Source organism: Crocodylus siamensis, chromosome 1 (assembly GCF_052110815.1).
Source record: "Crocodylus siamensis isolate JL-2025a chromosome 1, ASM5211081v1, whole genome shotgun sequence".
NCBI classification, from domain to species: domain Eukaryota; kingdom Metazoa; phylum Chordata; order Crocodylia; family Crocodylidae; genus Crocodylus; species Crocodylus siamensis.
Genome location: NC_143395.1, coordinates 404896609 through 404917073, shown reverse-complemented (window position 1 = coordinate 404917073; position 20465 = coordinate 404896609). Strand labels below are relative to the sequence as shown.

Below are 20465 nucleotides of genomic sequence, written 5' to 3'. Positions count from 1 at the left end.
CTTGGAATTTATACAGAAGCTTGAAGATAAAAGGAAAAAAACAACAATGCTTCCCCAGGCTGTGATAAATTTTAACAGTAGCAAATCTTACACAGCTACTTTTTTACCTGCAATATTATCTGACCTTGACATTAAGAAACAATGAAGATCCTACATTTAACAGTGACAAGGTACGCAGTGACCTTTAGATTAGATGACAGAAACAAATATTGTGTGTGGAAAGTTGCATCTGGGGAAAGGCACAGCTATGGAGAACGTTTAGTTTATTCATTTGGTCAGCTACACTGAGCTACAAGCACAGTTTTCCTTGAAAATCAATGCTGCAAGAATTTATGTACACTGATAATGTGTCTCCATATACAATGAATAATTTAAAAGGGTCTCATTCCCTTGCATTATATAGTTACTTTTTACAATAGCAAAAAAAAAATAATAAAAGAGTGATATATCATTGAAAGCAATACTTTCATTTTTGTCCTTCAGCCTATAAACAGGTTGAGTTAATGACACAATTTCAGTGAAGGGAATTGCTTTAAAGCTAAGCTTGCAATTTAATTTTTTTCAAGTGCAACATAATCTTTTTTATAGCATATTATACTTGGGCAATCGTATGCAATTGCAACTGGTGAGTTAAGATGACATTTTTTTATGTAGTGATGTACAAATGCTCCAGGGGTTGTACTTAATAGGGGAAAGAATAGACTGACAATGTAGAATTATCAATGCTCCCATTTACTGTCTTCTGATAGAGATACCATTGAAAATACAGATCTTAAGAAAAGCTACCCATTCTAGTATAGCAAAACTTTGTTGCTCTATATACTCTAATTCACTCATTGACCCAACATTGTCTGCAGATGAAGTAGTGAAGTCTCCTTACTGATTTCATTACTTGTACTAATCATCCTACAGGCCATTTGCTAAAACAGCATGAAGCATTATCATAAATAATAGAAAATAACCAGTGCTTATGAAATAAGTGAATACACTAGTATATAGTGCAATTTGTTACCTTGGCTTTGAGCTACACCTGAAAATAAGATGGCAATATTCAAGCCCCCTAAGTTTTGTTGTTTCCTCTTCAAAAATATTTTACAGATCGAAAAATCACTAAAAGGGCTGATAAGCACTAAGGAAATCAGTTATCAAAAAAGAGGCCAATTTTCTCCAAGCTATGCTGCTGCTAACATTATCCTGTGTTTCTGTATGAAGTGCACATGCATTTCTATCTTTTAAATATTTACAATCTTTATTATGAAACGGATCCTTGTTTACTGGATTTTTAGCCATTCCAGGCTCTTCCTTCACTTCACAGTTTGCATTATGGAAAAATAAGATTGCAGTAATTTTTCAAAAAAGGCAAAAATGCCACAAAGCTTTCTTATTACCCTGGCAAATTTGTTTGTAGATGGCAACATAACTCATGAATCAGATTACTGGGTAATACTGAAACATGCTGTCAATGCCCAAAGTTAAAGCTGAAGCAAGAACAAAACAGCTCTATCAGTGTATGTATTGGTTTTCACAGATAGGCATTTTAATAGCATAACCAGAGAGTGGGTTAAAATAGCTAGGAGAAATTCAGGTATGCTCTTATCTTCATCCACTGCCAGGATCCACATGCAAGTGTCATCGTGTTTGGTCCATGTTGTATTATTTATGCCTTGGTAGAATTTGGGAGATTACAACGATGAAGGAAAATTAGGGAGAGAGAAAAAACACTGTTTCGGGCATAGCTGAATCAAAGAATCATAGTAAACTATGGCTGGGAGGGATCTCAAAAAGTCATTTAGTCCAACCCCTTGCTCAAGGCCCGTCTAAACTATCCTAAACAAGTGTTTATCTGACCTGTTCTTAAAAATGTAAAAAACAACCCTTATGCAAATGACCAGGCATAATGCCCAAAATGTTAAAACACCCTTTAGCTTTCCACAGCTAAAATAGGAGAATAAGGGCACTGACACTACACGGACAGGAAATAGTTTGTTAAAAAAATGATGGTGGTGGTGGTGATAATAAAGCTCATACTGCTCATATACCTTTTTATTTCCTTTAAAAAAAATTTTAATGCTAGAATGGGTAGTCTGGCTTTTATTGGCATTGTGTCATACTGTCAGAATAGGCAAGAAATAATTGGCAAGCTGATTTGATTTGCAGATCTCAGCTATGATACTCAACTCACAATTATAGGGATACTGTCTTAGTAATATAAATAATTCCAGACTTTAAACTTGAAACCCAGTGTTCAGTTTATAAAGCCAAATTATTTATATACATTAATCAATGTCTTAATTATATTTAAACTGAGAAAGAAAAACTAGCTCTGCACACAAATTAAAATGTATTGTAATTAAGGCATTCTTGAATATCAGTTCATTATGTAGATAGAGTGTTTTAGCAGCAAATTCATCAAAATCTTTCAAATGCAATACCTTTCACTGAAGTTCACAAAAGATTCCTCACTTATTTCATAATTTGTGATGTTTAATTAATCATAACATCAAACTTTTCCAGAAAGACACCCAGAATAAATTATCGATGTAAAAATGAATGAGTCAAATCATTCAAAAAGCCTCCAGATCTAAATTTTTGCAGAGTATCAGTTTAAAAATAGTTCAAAATTATCTGGGTGGGACATAAGCCATTAACAAGTATAATCTATTTAGTCAAAGAGGTTATAGTTTTCTCTGAAGTGTCATAGTAGCATATTCTTCAGGCATTTTTTAATTCCTGTCTGTCCTCATTCAGCTTTTCCTCTACTGATGTCACCTTTGCCTGTTGCCGTACCCTTTGTATCATATGTGATCTTGCTGATTCTACAAATCCATTTCATCATCTTTATCTCCATGATCCTCATCATATACAAATATTGGTTTTTCATTACCCAAGATCCAAGGCAATCCTTGAGAAAAAAATGGGCATTTTCCTATCACAACTCCATTCATTTCTTCTGTTTTCATTCCTGTCTTATTTATTCTGTTCCTGCTTCTGCCTTCCTCATTTTTTGCTCCATTTTTTGCACAATGGATCCCAAATGCTTAAACTTAATGCACAGATGGCATGTGCTGATTGTCCAATACCAAAGGGTATGTTCTTCTCACTATTGCTTGACTATTGAATCATTGCACAATATCCTCTTTTTTTCTCCTGCCACTGCATAGGTGGTGCCTTTCCAAGACGTGACTACATCTGTCCAAATCACTTCTGACCTGTTCTCTGCTTTCTGCAAGCAACCACATCATCTGTGAGTATCATAAATCAGGTGGCATCTTTCTGAATGTCAGAACATGCTAAGTTCATAGGAAGTTTTTCTAAAACTAATTATTAAGTTTTAATTAGCCACAGTAGCTGGGCTTAGAGTGCCACCCTGGAGTATTTTTAAAAATGTATTATAATGTATTTTCTAAATTTAGGATGCCCTATTTTGAATATACAGTGACAACAGTAGTTCTTTCCAGCATTTTGGAATGTGCACTTAACACATAAAAACACCTTTTAAACATGTTCCATTTCCAAATAATCACACAACACAACTCTTTGGATGTGTACAATTAATATAAGTGGTGACTCAAAGCTGCAAGTGGCAACATGTCCATCTGCATAATGGATCTCATCATAACAGAACTTACCACCTCCTAGTTCTGCGAATGGGCTAAAACATCAGTCAAAATTGGAGTACGGCTATTTGACAAATTGTGGAATGGCTTACCTAAAACACTGGGAATCAAAAACATTCTGCAAAAACATTTCTAAGCATTTCTTGAGGAAAAAGCACATATTTCTCTCTTCAGCCTTAATATGCATTCAAGGAAGTGCTTACATGTTGCACAAATGAAGACATAGAGCCAAACTCTCATCCACCTCTCAGAGGCAATACAGTTCCCTTACACATCTGTCTGGACTCTTTGTTTGATGCTCCACAAAAACATCTATTTTCACTTAAACTCTCTTGAGATCCTTATCTACCTGGGAAATGTCTAAATTCTACATAAGTATCAAACTCTCACTGCCAAAAAACCCTGTAACTAGTGACTTGCTGATGATTATCCTACCCGTCTTTATCCTAGTGGTTAAGGCACTTGCTTAGAGAGTGAGATCAAGGTGCTGGGCCCTTTGCAGGCTACAGGGATCTGAGGTCACTGTCCATGCCCTAACCACCAGGCCATGGGTTACATAGGGACAAGAGCACACTCCACCTTTCTGACTTAATCTGGTTCAATGAGCACTCAAGGTGGAACGAGTTATGATGCCAGAGTGCGAACATGCGAGTGGGAGTATGACAATGTGGTACAGTGAGAAGAGCACTAGTCCAGGACTGAGGGAGTCTGGCCTGTGTTTTCGATGCTCGTTTTGTACCTTAGCCAAATCAAAATGTAGCAAAAGCATTGGGAGCTGAGGTCAAGAGTCCCTCCCTTCCAGGCCAGAGCCTTCCTCACTGGGCCAGTCTCACACATCTTTCTCTACCAATGTTTCCGTTGCAATGCAGTGGCTTTATTGTCACTACTGCAACAAAGGCAGCATTTAAATGGCGCCAGTGGCAACACTTTAAATCTCCAAAGTGATTTACAAATAACAATCAATCACATTCATTAATAGCATTCTCAGAGTACTTTGCTATTCATCTGCTGCTGCAGAATTTCACTAATTCAAAGCAATTATTGGAAACACAGAGAGAAAAATAACTTTGCCTAGTCTCAAGTAGTGGACAAACATAATAAAAGGCCAGGATAATAAATCACAGAAATGCACTTAATTAATTTACTTTGACAGCTGCAGTTTAGACTTAATCATTTATGAAATACTCTATAATGGACTTGCAATGTGCTAATGAAGTCAGTAATATAAGATATTACCATCACACTTAGTCATTACATTTTAATGCAGAAGGGATCTGCTGTGGATTTCTACATATGAGAAGAAGGAATCAATCTGAACCCTTTTCTGACTGTAGCATGCATCTTTCTGTTCAGATCTGGATAGGTGAGAAATTTGTAGTGCTGCTTTGGAAATTACAGGAGCTAGAGAAGTGAAGGCATGACATTAATTCTTTTTCTCATCAATTTTACCCATCTTTTGGCACCTAGAGACCTCAGATATAGAACACTCTAGAGTAGAAAATAAGATTAAATGCAGCAGATACCTAGGTTAAGTTGTGTGGCTTTAGGTCTGACTGTATAGTTTAATACTATGCTTTGTGAATTTGCTTCCAATAATGTGCATTTAGACAAGACACGATCTTTTCTGAGGGGGTGTATGAGTGGATGCAGGCGCATCTATTGGCACCTGCTAAAGTATCAGAATAGTCCATGTTCAATTCATGGATTTCAGTTCAATGAGCAGGAGCTGTTTTGGTAAGCAGCATCCTCTACATATTTCAGCATCTGAAGGTTCATTCCAGCACATAGCCATGGTGTTCCCAAGTTTTTGAATTGAACAGCACCCCATGCAGAAAGTCATGGGGACTCTACCAGATGCAGTGCTTTATTTAGGCAAAAGCAATCTTGTAATCTGTCATTTCCCACCTGATTTGAAAGCTCTGGCTGGAGCCTTTGCATTATCTGTTTGACAATGATTTGATGCAACACCACATGGTGGTATAAATTAGTGTCAAGAAGCAAAATGTTAATGATAGGGGCCCCTCCATGCACTGGTGACTTAAATAGCATGTTTCTTTGAAAATTCAACAATGAGTCACTCCCTTTTAAATTACAATCCCTCTGTGCTATTTAAATGCGTCCTGTAGTTCTGGTGCATATTTTCTTGGATTTTGACTATACTTCATTGTTAATTTGAATGGCTATCCAGAAAAGCCATTGAACACAGTTGCTATTTATTCTCTGAAGCATGTTACTGTATTCATGGTTTAATATTACAAATCTTTGAACCCAATATAATAGTCAAGTTATGAGTCATAAAATGGTCATGAGTCCACTTACTTGTGCAGCACAGTGGGAAAAAATAAGGTTGACAACAGTTTTCTGTTTTCATTCAGAGATGACTTCAGACTTATTTGAGCTCATGAGTGGCATAAATTCCTCCATTTCACCCATAAATTTAATATTACAATATTTCATGAAACAAAACAAAAAAAGAATAAAATGTCTAGGGCTGATGGATTGATTCTTGGAATTACTGGGTCAAATCTGATGGAATCAATACATCTCTAGTGGGATATAATTTGTTGGAACTATTCTAGTTTAGGTTAGCTGACACCCAATATATTTAGCGATAGGATCATAGGAACATAGGGTTTTCCTTACACGGCCATCTAGTCCGCCTTCCTGCTCATGACAAGATCATTTCTGACTAAACTATTCCAGCCAAGTGTCTGTCTAATCTGCTCTTGAAAACTTTCAAGGATGAAGCTCTGTGCAATGGCAGTATCATAGCCTGTGAAGTTGAACTGAGCCATGATCTTTCTAAACATCTACGTGCATTGCTCACAAATGTAAACAAATGCATCAGAGATAAAGGACATATTTTCTCTTGGAATTTAATTAAATGAACCTGCTGTTTATTTCTTCTCTACAATATATAAGCTTTCTGTGATATAGGCCAAATCAGATATGGAAATATACTAACTCTTCTTCGTTCAGGCTCATATATATATTGCACTTTGGGTCCAGAGCCAAACACGTGGCCAACATTGTACTAGAAAGTCAATAAACAAATTAATAAAAATAAGATATTATTGATGTACTGTTATAATTATGATAATAATATAAGATTACTATCTAAACTAAACTTAGCTTTCACAGGCCACTCTGCCACCTGAATCCATCCAAAGACAAGATCTTCTACCAAACTACCCACCTTTCACTCTCTCCTGCCAAGAAATAGATGGGAGAGCACAAACACCTTGCAGCGTGACATGAAGCTAAATGGTTTTGGACTTTAGTTATCCAAAACGGAAAGAATATTTCACAGAGCAGAATCTTATGTGAAGAACATCCAGCCCCAGCCACTTCATGAATGAATTTAGGGGCTTCTAGCCCAGGCATCTCCAATGATCTCAACCAATGATGATGAAAGAGATGGTACTTGAGGCAACTGTCGCTGAGCATATTCAAGTTTCACAGCTTAAAATCAACATCTCTAATGGCACCAGAAATGAACTGGAATCCAGCACTGGTTGAAGAGTACTTGCTTAACACATTCCCTGTGAAAAATACCCCTTCACGAGTAAACATTTGGAGTGATCTTAAGGGATAACTTCCCACAGAGTATACTGCAGTAACCGAGGTGACAAAAGCATGGATTCCTTTGGCAAAGCCTATACTCCCTTGCATCAGGCATAAGCAAAAAACAAAAAACATCCTCCCGCCCAACACCCCATGACCATAAGTGTTATCTCTACATCAAGAAGCTAATGGAGATGTATCTGAAAGCATCTGTTTATCAGTCCTAAAATACATGAAATTATTTCAGTGTGGCATTAAATGTAGTCCTCACTAGTTTCAATGTGATGCATATGCAACCAAAGAATGTTTTTTCCCCCTACAACTTTGTGTAATATACTCTTATACTCATATAAGAGTATTTAGCCATCTGAAATCAATCCCTTTTCAATTAGGTGGAGTCAAAATAACTAAGTAAGCCTTCAGTCTGGCTATAACCTTTCATATGCTGTTTCCAAGGCTGGGCCATATTCTTCTCGTTAAGGTCTCTTCCTGCTTCTGGTACTTGTATTCTTCTACCCTGGCCATGCACATTGTGACTCATTTTCTGGATGACCATTACTTGTAAACATTGCATTGAGAACAGTATCTGGTCAATGGTAGAAGGACAGATGGGAGCAAGAGTGGACTCTATTGACAGTAGGAATTGATATAGAATCAGGAAGATGGAAAAAAGGTATCAGAGAAAGAAGAGAAGAGAGACAAGGGTAAAGCGTAAAGGCAGGAAGGGTGAATAAGAAAAAGAGAAAGAAGGGAATGGAAGAGAACAGTTATAATAGCAGAGTCGCATGAAATTAACTCTTGGAGGCTTGAAAGTTTTCACTAATGACACAATTTGTATGGACTGCTTCACCTCGATTATAGTTTTAGTAGGGGTCTATTGTCATACTGCTGTGACTAGATATAAATGCAGTGCCAGTGGCTATGAAATCCACAAAAGAGAAAGAGATTTCAAAAGTGCATGTTCAGAAAAAGACAATTATTTATATTTCTTGGATTTTAAAGATCGTTCCCCTCCCTATGCCATATATGCCATATATGCAACTGTCACAGCTAGTGTTTCAAGCCTACTAATTACACAATGATGCTCATTGCTTTAAATATTCTTCACACACAGGCCGTCTTTTGGCTGAATAGGACCTCACCTAAAATTGTTGCAACTGTGGGAGCACCGATTTACTCATAAGGGAAAAACATCCCAGTACAGAGGTGAGGTAAATTAAACTGGCTTTGACTGTCCTTTCCATTTCATGCTCAGAAGTATGTAATTGCTCCAAATATTCATATATTAGCAAACTTTACCTAAGCGTTTCACCAGATGATCCCCTTCTTTTCCACAGGTTCACCAGGCTACTGGAGCGGCTTGCAGCAGAAGATGACTTTCCATCACCAACGTGCATGCGAACCACGGTGGATGTGGTGAATGCGCTGCGCACGTTTCTTTCAGGCTTAGCAAGGATGATGTACACCTTGGGCACAAACATGCAGCCCAAGGCCACGGTGGCGCTCAAGCTGACTGAGAAACACATGGTGATTATCTTGTAGTTGCTCCCAAAATATATTGGTACAAAAGCCAGCCAAATGATGCAGGTGGTATACATTGTAAAGGCAATATATTTTGCTTCATTGAAATTAGCTGGAACATTTCTTGTCTTAAATGCATAAAAGGTGCAACTTAAAATTAACAATCCATTGTATCCAAGAGGAGTTACAACACCTAGGTTGGTGGTGTTACAAATCAAATAAACCTCTCGGATGCTTGGGTAATCGTGCATTATATCTGGAGGTTCCATTATGAAAAGGGCAACAATTATGCCTAACTGTATACAAATTAAGATAAATGCAATCACCAGCTGGGCACAGGCACTCATGAACCTAGGTTTCTTAGTACAGATTTTCTTCTTGCTGCCAGCCAGGATTCGTGCAATGCGATTGGTTTTAGTCACTAGGGCAGAATAACTCATAGCCGGGGAAAGACCAATGCCAATCCTTTGAAGGTAACAATAAATCTGCTGAGGCTTTGCAATGAGACAGAAGGTGCACAAGTAACCCAGGCATATGCCAGCTAGAATAATGTAGCAGAGTTCTCGGCTGGATGACTTGACCACTGGTGTATCACGGTACATGATGAATATAGCTGTAACAAACAGCGTGGCCAGCAGACCCAGACAGGCAAAAACAACTGCTGCAATTGGTTCAGGATCACCCCATCTGAGATACTGGACTGGGATGAGGATACAACCTGTTTAGAGAGAAAATTTAGCAAATGTAATATATTGAGTGAAGTCATTTGACTTGTAAAGTTAAAATTTCTTTTCTATTTTTACCTTATTTTCTCTTTCTGGGCATTCTTGAAGACCTGTGTAGTACACTGGAGCAACGCTAAGAGGATACTATACAGTGGCACAGAGGACATTTTTCAGTGATACTTTAGTTAACACAGATAATCTGATCTGAACTCAAATGATGTCTGCAAAAAATGGCTACTCCAAATAGCCATGTAGGCTAGGATTTTTGAAATCACATAGTATTAGCTTAAGTAACCTGACTACTCAGCTTGTGCAAATCTCACCTACAGTCTTATTATGTGTTTCATTTTTTAAATGTTCAATTATAATAATTTATGAGCAAGTTGCACAGTCAAATTACAAAGAGAGTTGCTTTATTGTCCGCCATAGTTCAGAACTTCTGTTCTGCTTGTTATGTTACATTTTACAAAGAATAACATTACTTCTGTTTCTGGAAATAGACAAGGAATTTCTCTTTCCATGTTGGGAGCACAAAACAGAAATAATCTGCCTATGTAAGGTCAGAGGGGCTGCATGATGGACTGAGGGGATGTTCATCTAAGCCTAGAGAATGCTTAAGGGTGAGGAGGAAACTGAGGTAGAGAAATACTTTGTTATGGTTTTGTCTGCACTACTTGTGCTAGTTAAAGTAATTGTTTTTGGGGTCCCTTTGGGACCAGTACATACATGTAATGGTCTTCATACCAAATGAATCAATGAAGATATGTCAGCATATATATATAAGCCATAAATCTGGCCAACTCTGAGGTTCTTCTAAATCAGAGGTATCAGACTCTTGGGACCCCAGACTGGATATGGAGCATGGGGCTCCTTGCAGGCTGGATACAACCTTGGGTATGAGGACTGCTAGCAGTAGCACAAGGTCCAGTGGAGGTGGGGATGGGGGTAGTGCAGGGTCCAGCAGAGGTGGTGTAAGGTCCTGCAGGGGTCAAAGTGCAGGATCCAGTGGCAGGAGGTGTGATTGTGAGATCAGACGTCAGATCCCATCATGTCATGTTGTTAGTGCATGATCAGGATCTTGGGCTCTCCCTGCACTGGTAAGAAGCAAGCTCCTGCCTCCGGCAGCCCCGATTAGCTGTTGGGACTCCCAGCTGCAGAGGCACACCATGTGCTCCTATTGCTGGGAGATCTGTCAGCTGATCTGGCATCCCAGCCATGAGGGTGCATCATGGCTAGGGATAGACATTACACATAAACCAGTTTAAGTGATCAGAAACTGATTTAAACCTGTAATAAAGCATAAACTTGGCGATGCATTCTGTTAATGGCATGGTACAAATCAGGCACAAAGTTATTACGCATATTTTGTGTAATAACTTCCAGGATAATTCCTTGTTTTATCATGTCATTAGTCACATTAACATGTGGCTGGTAACCATTTAAGATGCAATTAACTGGTTAGTCGTGCCTTAAGAGTAATGCATGCCTCAATAGTCAGGGCCCTAAAACGCATGTATCTATCCTGCCTTCTACGTGTTAAATTTTTAATCCAGATATAGCTTAAGAAGAGAAAGAGAAGAAACAGGTATGACTGCTACTCCAAATGGTCCTATTGAAAGGACCTACTGGAAGGACTGATATGGATATGTGACCCCAAGTCAAAGAGACAACATGTTTTTTAAATCTCTGACTTTTCTCAGTCTTGCAAAGCTAGTCCATATTTCAAAGCTCTAATTATCATCCACCTGAATGAAGTTAGAGTGCATTTTAGATATATTTTGCATATATCATCTCCTCATTGGGCTTCAATCTGTTGAATGCTTTACAACAAATTTAATAACACCATCACGTTTGAAATTACAAAACAATCCCTTGACAAGTATATGTTTTAAATATGTATTTTATATTACAGAAAAAAATATTTCCATTGTTTTGTTCTATTTCATTGGGCTAGTTGTAAAGAAGCATCAGATTTGACTCAATGAAATCTAGCTTCCCTAGCTCGACCAGGTTTAATGGACAATATCTGTTTGGTCTGAGACATTCATAATCATCCAATAGTCAGCTATGCAGAGAGCTCGCTATTCATATCTTCAGCAATTGAATCTGATGCTCTGCACTGCTGAAAATCAGGTTAAAGGCATCTCATGTTCATAGAATAGGGTTGGAAGGAATCTCACAAAGTCATCTAGGCCACTCTCCTGCTCATGGCAGAAACATGACGCAGGATGTTGGACATACAAAAATCAAGACACCTGAAATAACTACCAAATCTACAAAAATGTGGACTTCATCAACTTCTTTATTGGTAGTAAATGCAGCAGTCTAACTGCAGAGGAAGATGTGCAACTGCTCCAGTATAAGATGTACAACTCCTCTTATACTAGTAGGAGAGCACGTCAGCTGATTCTGTAACTGTTACATCTCTCTGCTTTTAATCTGCAGGTAGTGAAACTAAACGATAGTAATTTACCCCTGAATGAAACAGGGAGAAATTGTACTGCAGTTTATCTTCACTTACTGTTGGAAAGGAGAGATCATAATAAACTTGATTTAGCTGGATCACAATGAAGTCCTTTTTCTACCCACACCCCCTTTTTTGTGTTTTGTTTTCCCCATGCCCTGGACTATAATTCAGATGTTCATATTTCCCAGGCCTGTCCTCTACCACTCAAAAAAATACCTTTTTTTATCCTTTTCCATTATTTTCTGTGGATATTAATTGCCACCCCCCCCCTCCAAGCTGCTTCTTGCCAATATCACTTATATTCTTAAAGGTGAAATTCCTTAAAAAGATAAGATGTAAAGCATTTAATATGAGACCTTATTCCTCTCTGCTTCCATTGTTTATATATCCTGCACCTATACACAAAAAGGTATCATAAAATATATAATTACCCATAATATGTCAGTAAAATCAAGAGGGAACATGGCAAAGGTATCAGACAGTGTATCCTCCCTGAAATATCACAAGGTTTAGATCATCTAATCTTTGACATTAGTACAGCTAACAAGACAGCGGGCAGCTGTTTTGGCATAACAAAATATGATGGTGCTTAGTAACTAAGTGCAGACTAATCTGCTATTCATATTTTAGCTTCCTTTATTTTTTATTGCAATAAGAAAGTTATTGCCATTTCATAGTGTATGAATCACTCTCATTAGCAGTAATAGACGCCATCTTCATGACTTCTAGTTGTTTTAATAAGAATATGCCTCCTAGTCTGTAAGGAGCATAGTTCTGATGTTCCTACTACTCAAGTTCACTGAGAACAACCACACATTGTGAAAAATACAAATGACATTATTTAGACTACTGATTCTGCAGCACTACAGATCTTACTCCTTTTAATCTTCTGCATGGCTATACAATGATTTCAACTGTGAGAAAAGCTTACAGACATGTCATGTTGTCTAAACCTCTGTTGAAGACAGAAGTAACCATATTTATGCTTTAGCATACCCCAGGTATGTACATTAAGGCTGTGCAAAGGTTGGGGTGCTGATATGATTTGCAGGAGATTCGGCCCAGTTTGGTGACTGAATCCCCAAATCCAAATCAAATCAGGAGACCATTTAAAAGGTTTGAATTAATTCAAAGCTCTCTGAATCTTCAGAAAAGATTCGGAGAGCTTTCAGGATTCAGGCAGTCGGTGGCTGCAGCAGGGAGCTGTAGCTGACTCCGAGCTGGTAAGTACTGGGGGGGAGGGGGCCATGGGGGACCCCTGCCAGCCTCCTGATCTCCTCTGCTCCCCCAGCCCCCCCTCCCTATGGCTGTCCCCACCTGCCCCAGCTCGGTACTTTAAAAAAAAGCCCTGGTGGGGTGATGCCAGGCAGCGGATGATCCCCACTGCCTCCCACTGAGCCATGCTGCCTGGGCCAGCTTGGGCCCCTTTAAAAAAATAAAAAGCCAAGAAAAGCCCTGGGACTCATCGCTCCTGCAGTGGCCTTAGGGCTTCGAGGGACTGTGGAAGGGTCTCCCATATGGTGCAGGGCAGTGGGGGGCAGTGGGGATCTCTCCCCACCAGCAGGAGCGGTGAGTCCAGGGTTTTTTTGTTTTCTTTTTTCCTTAAAGGGCCAGAGCTAGCCTGGGTGGGGCACTTGTGGGGGGGATGGGGATGGGGGGGGGGTCAGGGGACTCATGCAGAGTCCCCCATTCAGGGTGGGGCAGTGGGTTGCAGTGGGGAACACCCCCTGCCTGGCAGCATCCACTGAGCTGGGGCTTTTTCTTTAACAAGTGCCGGGAGCTGGGGCAGCCATTGCTGGGCTAGGAGAGGGGTGCGGGATGGGCCTGGCCTGGCTGATTCAGAGTTTCGGCAGCAGCTGAATCTCTGAATCAGATTCAGCTGAATTGAATCGGGACAGTGATTCGAATCACCAAATTGAATCACTGTCCCTCGAATCGGACGAATCCGCATTCAAAGCAAATATCAGCTACTTCGGACAGGCCTAATGTACATATACATACATATGTTCAACCATTCCCCAAAGCATTTTATGACATGATGAACTGTCTGTCCATCCTCAAGTTTAGCATAGGACCACCTAATAGATGTTTTTTATGAATAATTTCCTACTTGCTTATAATGCTACTATAGATTTTAGAAGCTGAAAACATTAGAAAGAGGTCACTAGTTTGCAACAGGACTTTCTGTAAAGCATAACAAAGGAAAGATTGACTGGATGGATCCTAACTTTGCAACAGAGGTGACTCAGAGTGATGCATTCATCATCTGTTCCAGCCTATTTCACGCTTTTCAGGGTTTATTACTCTTTTTTGAATTCCCTTAATAAATGAAAATGTGGGCCATATTTTTCTTCTTCAGTGGCTATATATTATTAGGAGGGTTTTAAACTAGATGCAATAATTTATCCCTTTATTAAGGTTTAAAGACTGAATATTTTTATGAAATCATGATCAATGAGTTAACATACAGGCACATGTGCAGGTAATAGTTCCTGAGAATGGCGCTTTTCAAGAGAGAATTGCATTGTATAGAAGGGAAGGAAAAGATATTGTGAATGTTTTTTTAGATGTGTTGGCCAAGTTTAAGCTAACATCGATATTAAAAAGAGTCTAACGCAGAAAAGAGCTCAATTCTAGTTCCCCAGACTTCATGTACACCTGTTGTTTGGACCAGACTGTGGCTTAGCTTCTTGCTTACTTGCATTCTCTAGTACTGCAAAACAACTGTAAAGTCTTGACCAGTTAGAAAGAGAAACTTTACATGGGAGAGAGCCAGGAGCTCTATCTCCTGGCTTGTAGGGTGTATTGGGGCAAACTCTGACTGATGGAAGAGCTTTTCACAGCCAATGCAGTTTAGAGCAAATGTGAGGGTATTCCTGTTTCTCTTAAGAGTACTCTGACCCAAGACTGGCCATTCTTTTAGAATGGAAGCAATAAAAGCTGGCATACAACTGCATAAGTATTCATGAGGCTAGAAATATAGGTGTGTAAGTTTAGACATAGTGCCCATAGTGCCCCCCCAGCCTCCTTGACCCACAGCAACCCCACCCAAGTTAGACAACTACTAAAAGACTACTACTAAAGATGGCTTAAAGTAAGCTGCTTACATCTAAATCTGGTCTTGTTAATGCTTGTTTGCAACCAAAGTGATCTAAGGCTATTTTACTGCTAAACGGGAGTCCCCACACAAAGGCTTTATCTTAAAAGCATTGACTTCACATCATTATGTCTGAACTTGCCCAACCATCCAGTTGCACAGGAGTCTTTAAGATAGGAAGAAAGGAGTGCTGCCAACTATAATTCACAGATGGCAGAGTCTGAACCAAGGCTGCCAAAGCCAGTGGAAGAGTTGTCACTCGGTGCATCTACATGTACAGTTAGTATGCCTGAATAAACTCTGGTTCATGCCAGAGTTTATTGTTCCCAGGTACAGCGCTTACACATGCACCCAGGACTGTAGCATATCGAGCTGGGGCAGCACAGCCCCAGGTGGCAAGGGAGTTGGTGAGGGCAGGTCAACCTGTCGGCCCAGAGTTGCTTCGCCCCAGCTCAGTGTGCTGTGGAGGGGCTGGTTTGGGTGCTACAGTGCAGGAGTAGCTCTGTACTGTAGTACCCTCATTCCCCAGGCAGCTCCGGTCAGCATCTACACACGCATTGCAGGAAAGTAAATAACTCTGCCAATAATACTTGTGTCAGGCGGTACTATCCTATAGCAGAGTTAATCAGTTTACCCTGGTCTAATGGCGGTGCACATGTAAACAGTGGTGCTTTACTGCACAGCTAATTAGTCAACTCTGCAGTAAACCTCATCTGTAGAGGTCCCCACTGACTTGAATAACTTCTGGGTCAAACAGGAGGGACTTGCCTAGGACTACAATGCAAAACTAGGGATGAGAGCCAGAACTTCTTCCTCCCAGGCCAATGGTTTCAGTACAACTTCTCCTTACTACTTGCAAAATTACTTGAACTACTTGAAGGAGCTCATCTTCGCTGCAACAGGCAGCCTGCATTAATGTAGGTTGGAGTTACTCCACTAACTTGTCTCCAGTGAGAGAAACCATGTTGGGGAAAAATATATTTAGAATGCTATATTTGACTAAATGAATGGATTAACAATTGGTGAGTTCTGGTAACTCAACCTACCACATACCTGCTGCATTGTGAAACTGAATGCCAGACTCCTGAATTTCAGCCCTCTCACTGAACAGCTGGCTTTAGCTTCAGCTACAGATACAAAATGGGTGATAGCTGGCTGGATGGCAGCACTGTGGAAAAGTATCTGGGAGTCTTGGTAGATCACAGACTCAATATGAGTCTGCAGGGTAATGCAGCTGCACAAAAGGCAAATGTGGTTTTGGGATTCATCAATAGAAGCACTAGGTACAAGACACAGGAGATGATAGTGCTTCTCTAGTCAGCCCTGTTTAGGCCTCATTTAGAGTATTGTATGCAGTTTTATGCCACACATTTAAAAAAGGACAGGGAAAAGTTGGAAAGAGTCCAGAGTTGGCTGACAAAAATGATAAAAGGCTTGGGAAAAAACCTTATACAAGGAGAGGCTGATGAAGCTAGGCATACTTGAAGGGATGCCATAAAGAAAAGGGAGAAAACCTTTTCTCTCTTATTGCAGAGAATCAGATAGATCAGAGTCAGACCAATGGCTTGAAGTTGCAGCAAAGTAGGTTTAGATGAGGTATCAGGAAAAACTTCTTCACTGTTAAAAGAGTGAGGCAGTAGAATAGATTGCTTAATAAAGCTGTGGACTTCCCATCACTGGAGGTGTACAAGAAGAGGCTGGAGAGCCACTGATTGGGGATGATATAGTCATAGTTTTGCCTCTGTTTCTACTTTGGGTATTCCTATGCTTCTGAGCATTGTGGGTTGCTGCATGGGGCCAGGAAGGAATCCTGTCCCCCGTTCTACTATATAGGTTTGTTTCTTTTTTTAGACATACAAAAAACTAGGTTCCAAAATGATACCTTTTCTTTTTTTAAGCCTTTCTCAGACATTTTGGATGTTGGCTACAGCCAGGGCTGGGAATTTTGACTGGGGCGCTCCCACTTTTCTGCTCAGACTTAAAGTTGGAGGAGTTCCTGGCTACAGAGTTACACCCCCCCAACTCCTCCCCCCCCCCCCCCGCTTCGGTCATTGCCATATTTGGGATCAGGAAGCAATTTTACCCCATAGTCAGATTGGTGTGGACTGTGGGAGTTTTTGCATTCCTTTATAGCAGGGGTCGTGGCCCTCTAGCTGGAACCTCTTGAGCATGTATTAACAACCTTTGACAGAAGTACTGCCATGGTCCCCTTAATATACCCGTGGCAGGGGTGTTATGTCTTGTGTTGTGTCAGGCTTTATATTAGTTTTACTGAGATTAGATTATGGATTTGTATAGGATGGTTTGGATAGGGATTATCTTGCCTCAGGCAGGGGGTTGGACTAGATGACCTCTGGAGGTCCTACTTCCCTATTATTTTAAATTTGTATGCATGGATAGATGTCAAATTTAGGGTAATACTAAAGTTATATCTTGACCTAGTGAGAAGTCCTCAAATGAAAGTCCTAAAACGCAATGAAGGTCCTAAAACGCAGCATCCCCACCAACCAGTAACTAGAGAGAAATCACACTTTCCAGAGGCAATAAACCCAGCCAACAAAGCCATCACCTCAACTCTTATTCCCCAATATCCTGAAAATAAGGTAATTTATTCAAATGATGACATATGCTTAATAAAGCAAAAAAACCAGTAAGTTATGATGAAAATAATATAGTATCTGCATTGACATGAGGTTCTAGTCATAAAAATTATGATTATAAAAACAATGTATTCTTCCTTGTATCCTTGTATGTCTCAATTATAAGTACTAAAATTAATGTCACAAGAAGATTTTAATGTTTTTGCAGTGTCGCAGCCACTATGCAACATAAGCCAGCACTTCTGTCTCATGCACCATCATCAAGATTGGCTTTAGGGGTTTTATGATAAGGTATGACATCAGAAGCATTTTGCTGGTAACTGATTGCTTCCGATTAAAAATTCTTGTCTTCGTGTGTGTGTACGCATGTCATTTTAGCAGCTTTTATTGCTCAGGCACCCATGATCTGACCTTACAAGATGTTCAGCCCGTCAGCCTCCAATTACTTCCAGAGGAGTTAAGGGGCAGTCAGCTCCTTGCAGAGGATCACCATTTCAAAGCATCCCAAGAGAGCTCTGGAGACTTGCCAGTGAAACTCAACCCTGCTCGGTGCTTTTCACAAGCTGTCATAGCAAATCATGCCAAAAGCTAAGACTGATAGATGACTGCCACTTGGGGCCTTCCCCCTTTCTGCTAATCTTCACAATGAGAGAGAGAGAGAGAGACAGAGTGAGTGCTTTACTGAGTATACAACTATATTCAGCATAAGGGAAGGGTTAAATTTTGTTCCTTACTTATGGCTAGCAGTGAGTCTGGGCTCTTTATAACAGACTGCTTTGTATAGCATTCATAATCAAGCCATCAAAGTCCTTCTATAAAAGGTGTACATAAATGCTTATTGTTATGTAATTTATTTGTTTGATTTTTCATGTGGATGGCATTCATCTTTTTTACCAGACATAGTCTACTTTCAAGTCAAGCTCTGTATTCAGGGATAATCCAGAGTTCCTCTTTACCCAGCTCTGCCACCCCTTGCCTTCAGTGTTGCTCCAAATGCTAAATGTCTCTGGGGAATGCCAAACACTGCCAGTCTCTACCCCTTCAGGGTTAGAAAGTTATCTCTTTAAACACCTATCATGTATGTGCAGGAACACAGAACATGGCTATTACCTGTACTCTGGATACACCATGATTTGATCATAAGGCAGAGACTTAGTTATAATGCCCTGCTTTATTTTGCCTTGTCAAATAAAAAAAAAAATTGTAACTAACATAAAAAACTTTAGTTCTGATATTTAGTCACTGATGTATATAAAGAAGAAAACTTCTCAGGAGAGAAAAAATATTTTTTCTACTATTTTATCTGAATCCAGTTAAGAAACTCAAATACCCTGCACATTAAGAACACATTGGAATGGAAAAAAATACTAATGCAGCCTGAACACTATCCCAGAATCATTGAAATTAATAGCTTCTACTTACTGATTCTGCCCTGCTGATATAGCTGTAGCCAAACCTTTCTTTCTCTCACTGCCACATAATGTCACAAGGCACAAAATAGAATAAATTTCATTAAAGAAATAGAAACAAACAAAGTGATAACTGAAATTAAGATATTCCCACAGGACACTGACAAAGCGTGGCCATTTCACACAACACTTATACGGTCCTCTTCTCCCCAGCCTACTCTTACTTTTGGAGGCACAGGCCTTTAAAGCATTAGGTCACCTGTGGGACCAAATGGATATTCTGAACCAAAGCTCATTGAAATCCCTGGACATGCTCCAGTCCACTTCACTCTCATTTTCTCCAGACCTGTTGAGAGAATCCTCTTTTAGTGTCTAGAAATGTTTAGGGTATGTCCATGCATTGTAGATTTAATGTCATGCAATGCTCTTGGAGGGGAGATCATTGATTGAGGTGTCTGGTTATAAACCCATGAGTTTAAAGTCCCAGTAGTCCAAGCTCAAAGGCCATAATAGATTATTTCATCTCTTTCTGATCTACGTATTAAAAGGGGATGGAGAGCACCACACTGCTTACTCAAAGTTAACTTTCATGTAATATTTTATTAAGATGCCCCACTACAGGTTTGAAGAGTATCATGCTGTGGCTCTCCTGTAGAGATGTGGGATAGAGTTTTAGTAGTTTTTAAGTCTACATTTTCCAGAAGTCATTAGTGATTTGGGGCTCTTGTAGTTTAAGAGATATAAACTGAGTCAATGTACAAGTGTCTGATTATTAGAGATACCCTCTGATGTTCTCTTAACAAGTTTCCAGGTGAGTGCTTCTAGGTGAGTATAGGAGATACCTCACAAAATAGCCTCAATGCCCTCCAGTATCTTATGGAGGAGAGAAAGTGGGGCAAAGCTGCTAATATAAAATGAGAGTCCCTGCCTGATCCCCTACTCCTTCCATATTTCTCTTTTTTTTGCCAGTTTCTTCATGCCAAGACCTTTCCTGACGTTTAGACTGCTAGTAATGAAGCCTGGTTTCACTATACACCAGCCAAAGAAACTTGCTTTTCCAGCTCTATACAGCAGCTAAGGAGAGCGCTCCAGGAATCAGAGGGCACCTGACACTCTCAGGAACCAATGCAGACTCATTCTCCAATTCAATATACAAATCAATCCTAGAGTCACCTATATATGTATTTTATATATATATCGCACAGACAGAAACTTCAAAGAAAATTGTTTTTTACTACTGTTTTCATGGAAAAACCCACCTTCTGGCACAAAAACTGGCACCCTCACCAGTTTGTGATCTGTAGCTGCCCTACAGAGGAGGCGTGAAGATTAGGTATTGTGGAGGAAGGGGCCACTAAGCTGAGAAGTACAGGCAGGAGGAAGAAGTGGGTTTAGGAGTGACAGAGAGGGAAAAAGTGAATGGAATAAATAGATCCTTTCTAGAGGGGAAGTAGACATGCTGTGC

The 20465-nt window shown here is 39.8% G+C and overlaps 1 protein-coding gene across 3 annotated transcripts in view; it reads right to left on the bottom strand.

Moving 5' to 3' along the window:
• GRM5 (glutamate metabotropic receptor 5) overlaps window positions 1–20465 on the bottom strand; it is a 402015-nt gene that overhangs the window by 25384 nt on the left and 356166 nt on the right. For all 3 annotated transcript variants that reach the window (XR_016439649.1, XM_090030602.1, XM_090030604.1), the window contains exon 7: window positions 8481–9420. Coding sequence is in view for 2 of the 3 variants with exons in the window: in XM_090030602.1 (XP_089886728.1) it covers window positions 8481–9420 (940 nt within the window). In the remaining variant the exon portion in view is untranslated. The remainder of the gene's footprint in view (window positions 1–8480; window positions 9421–20465) is intronic.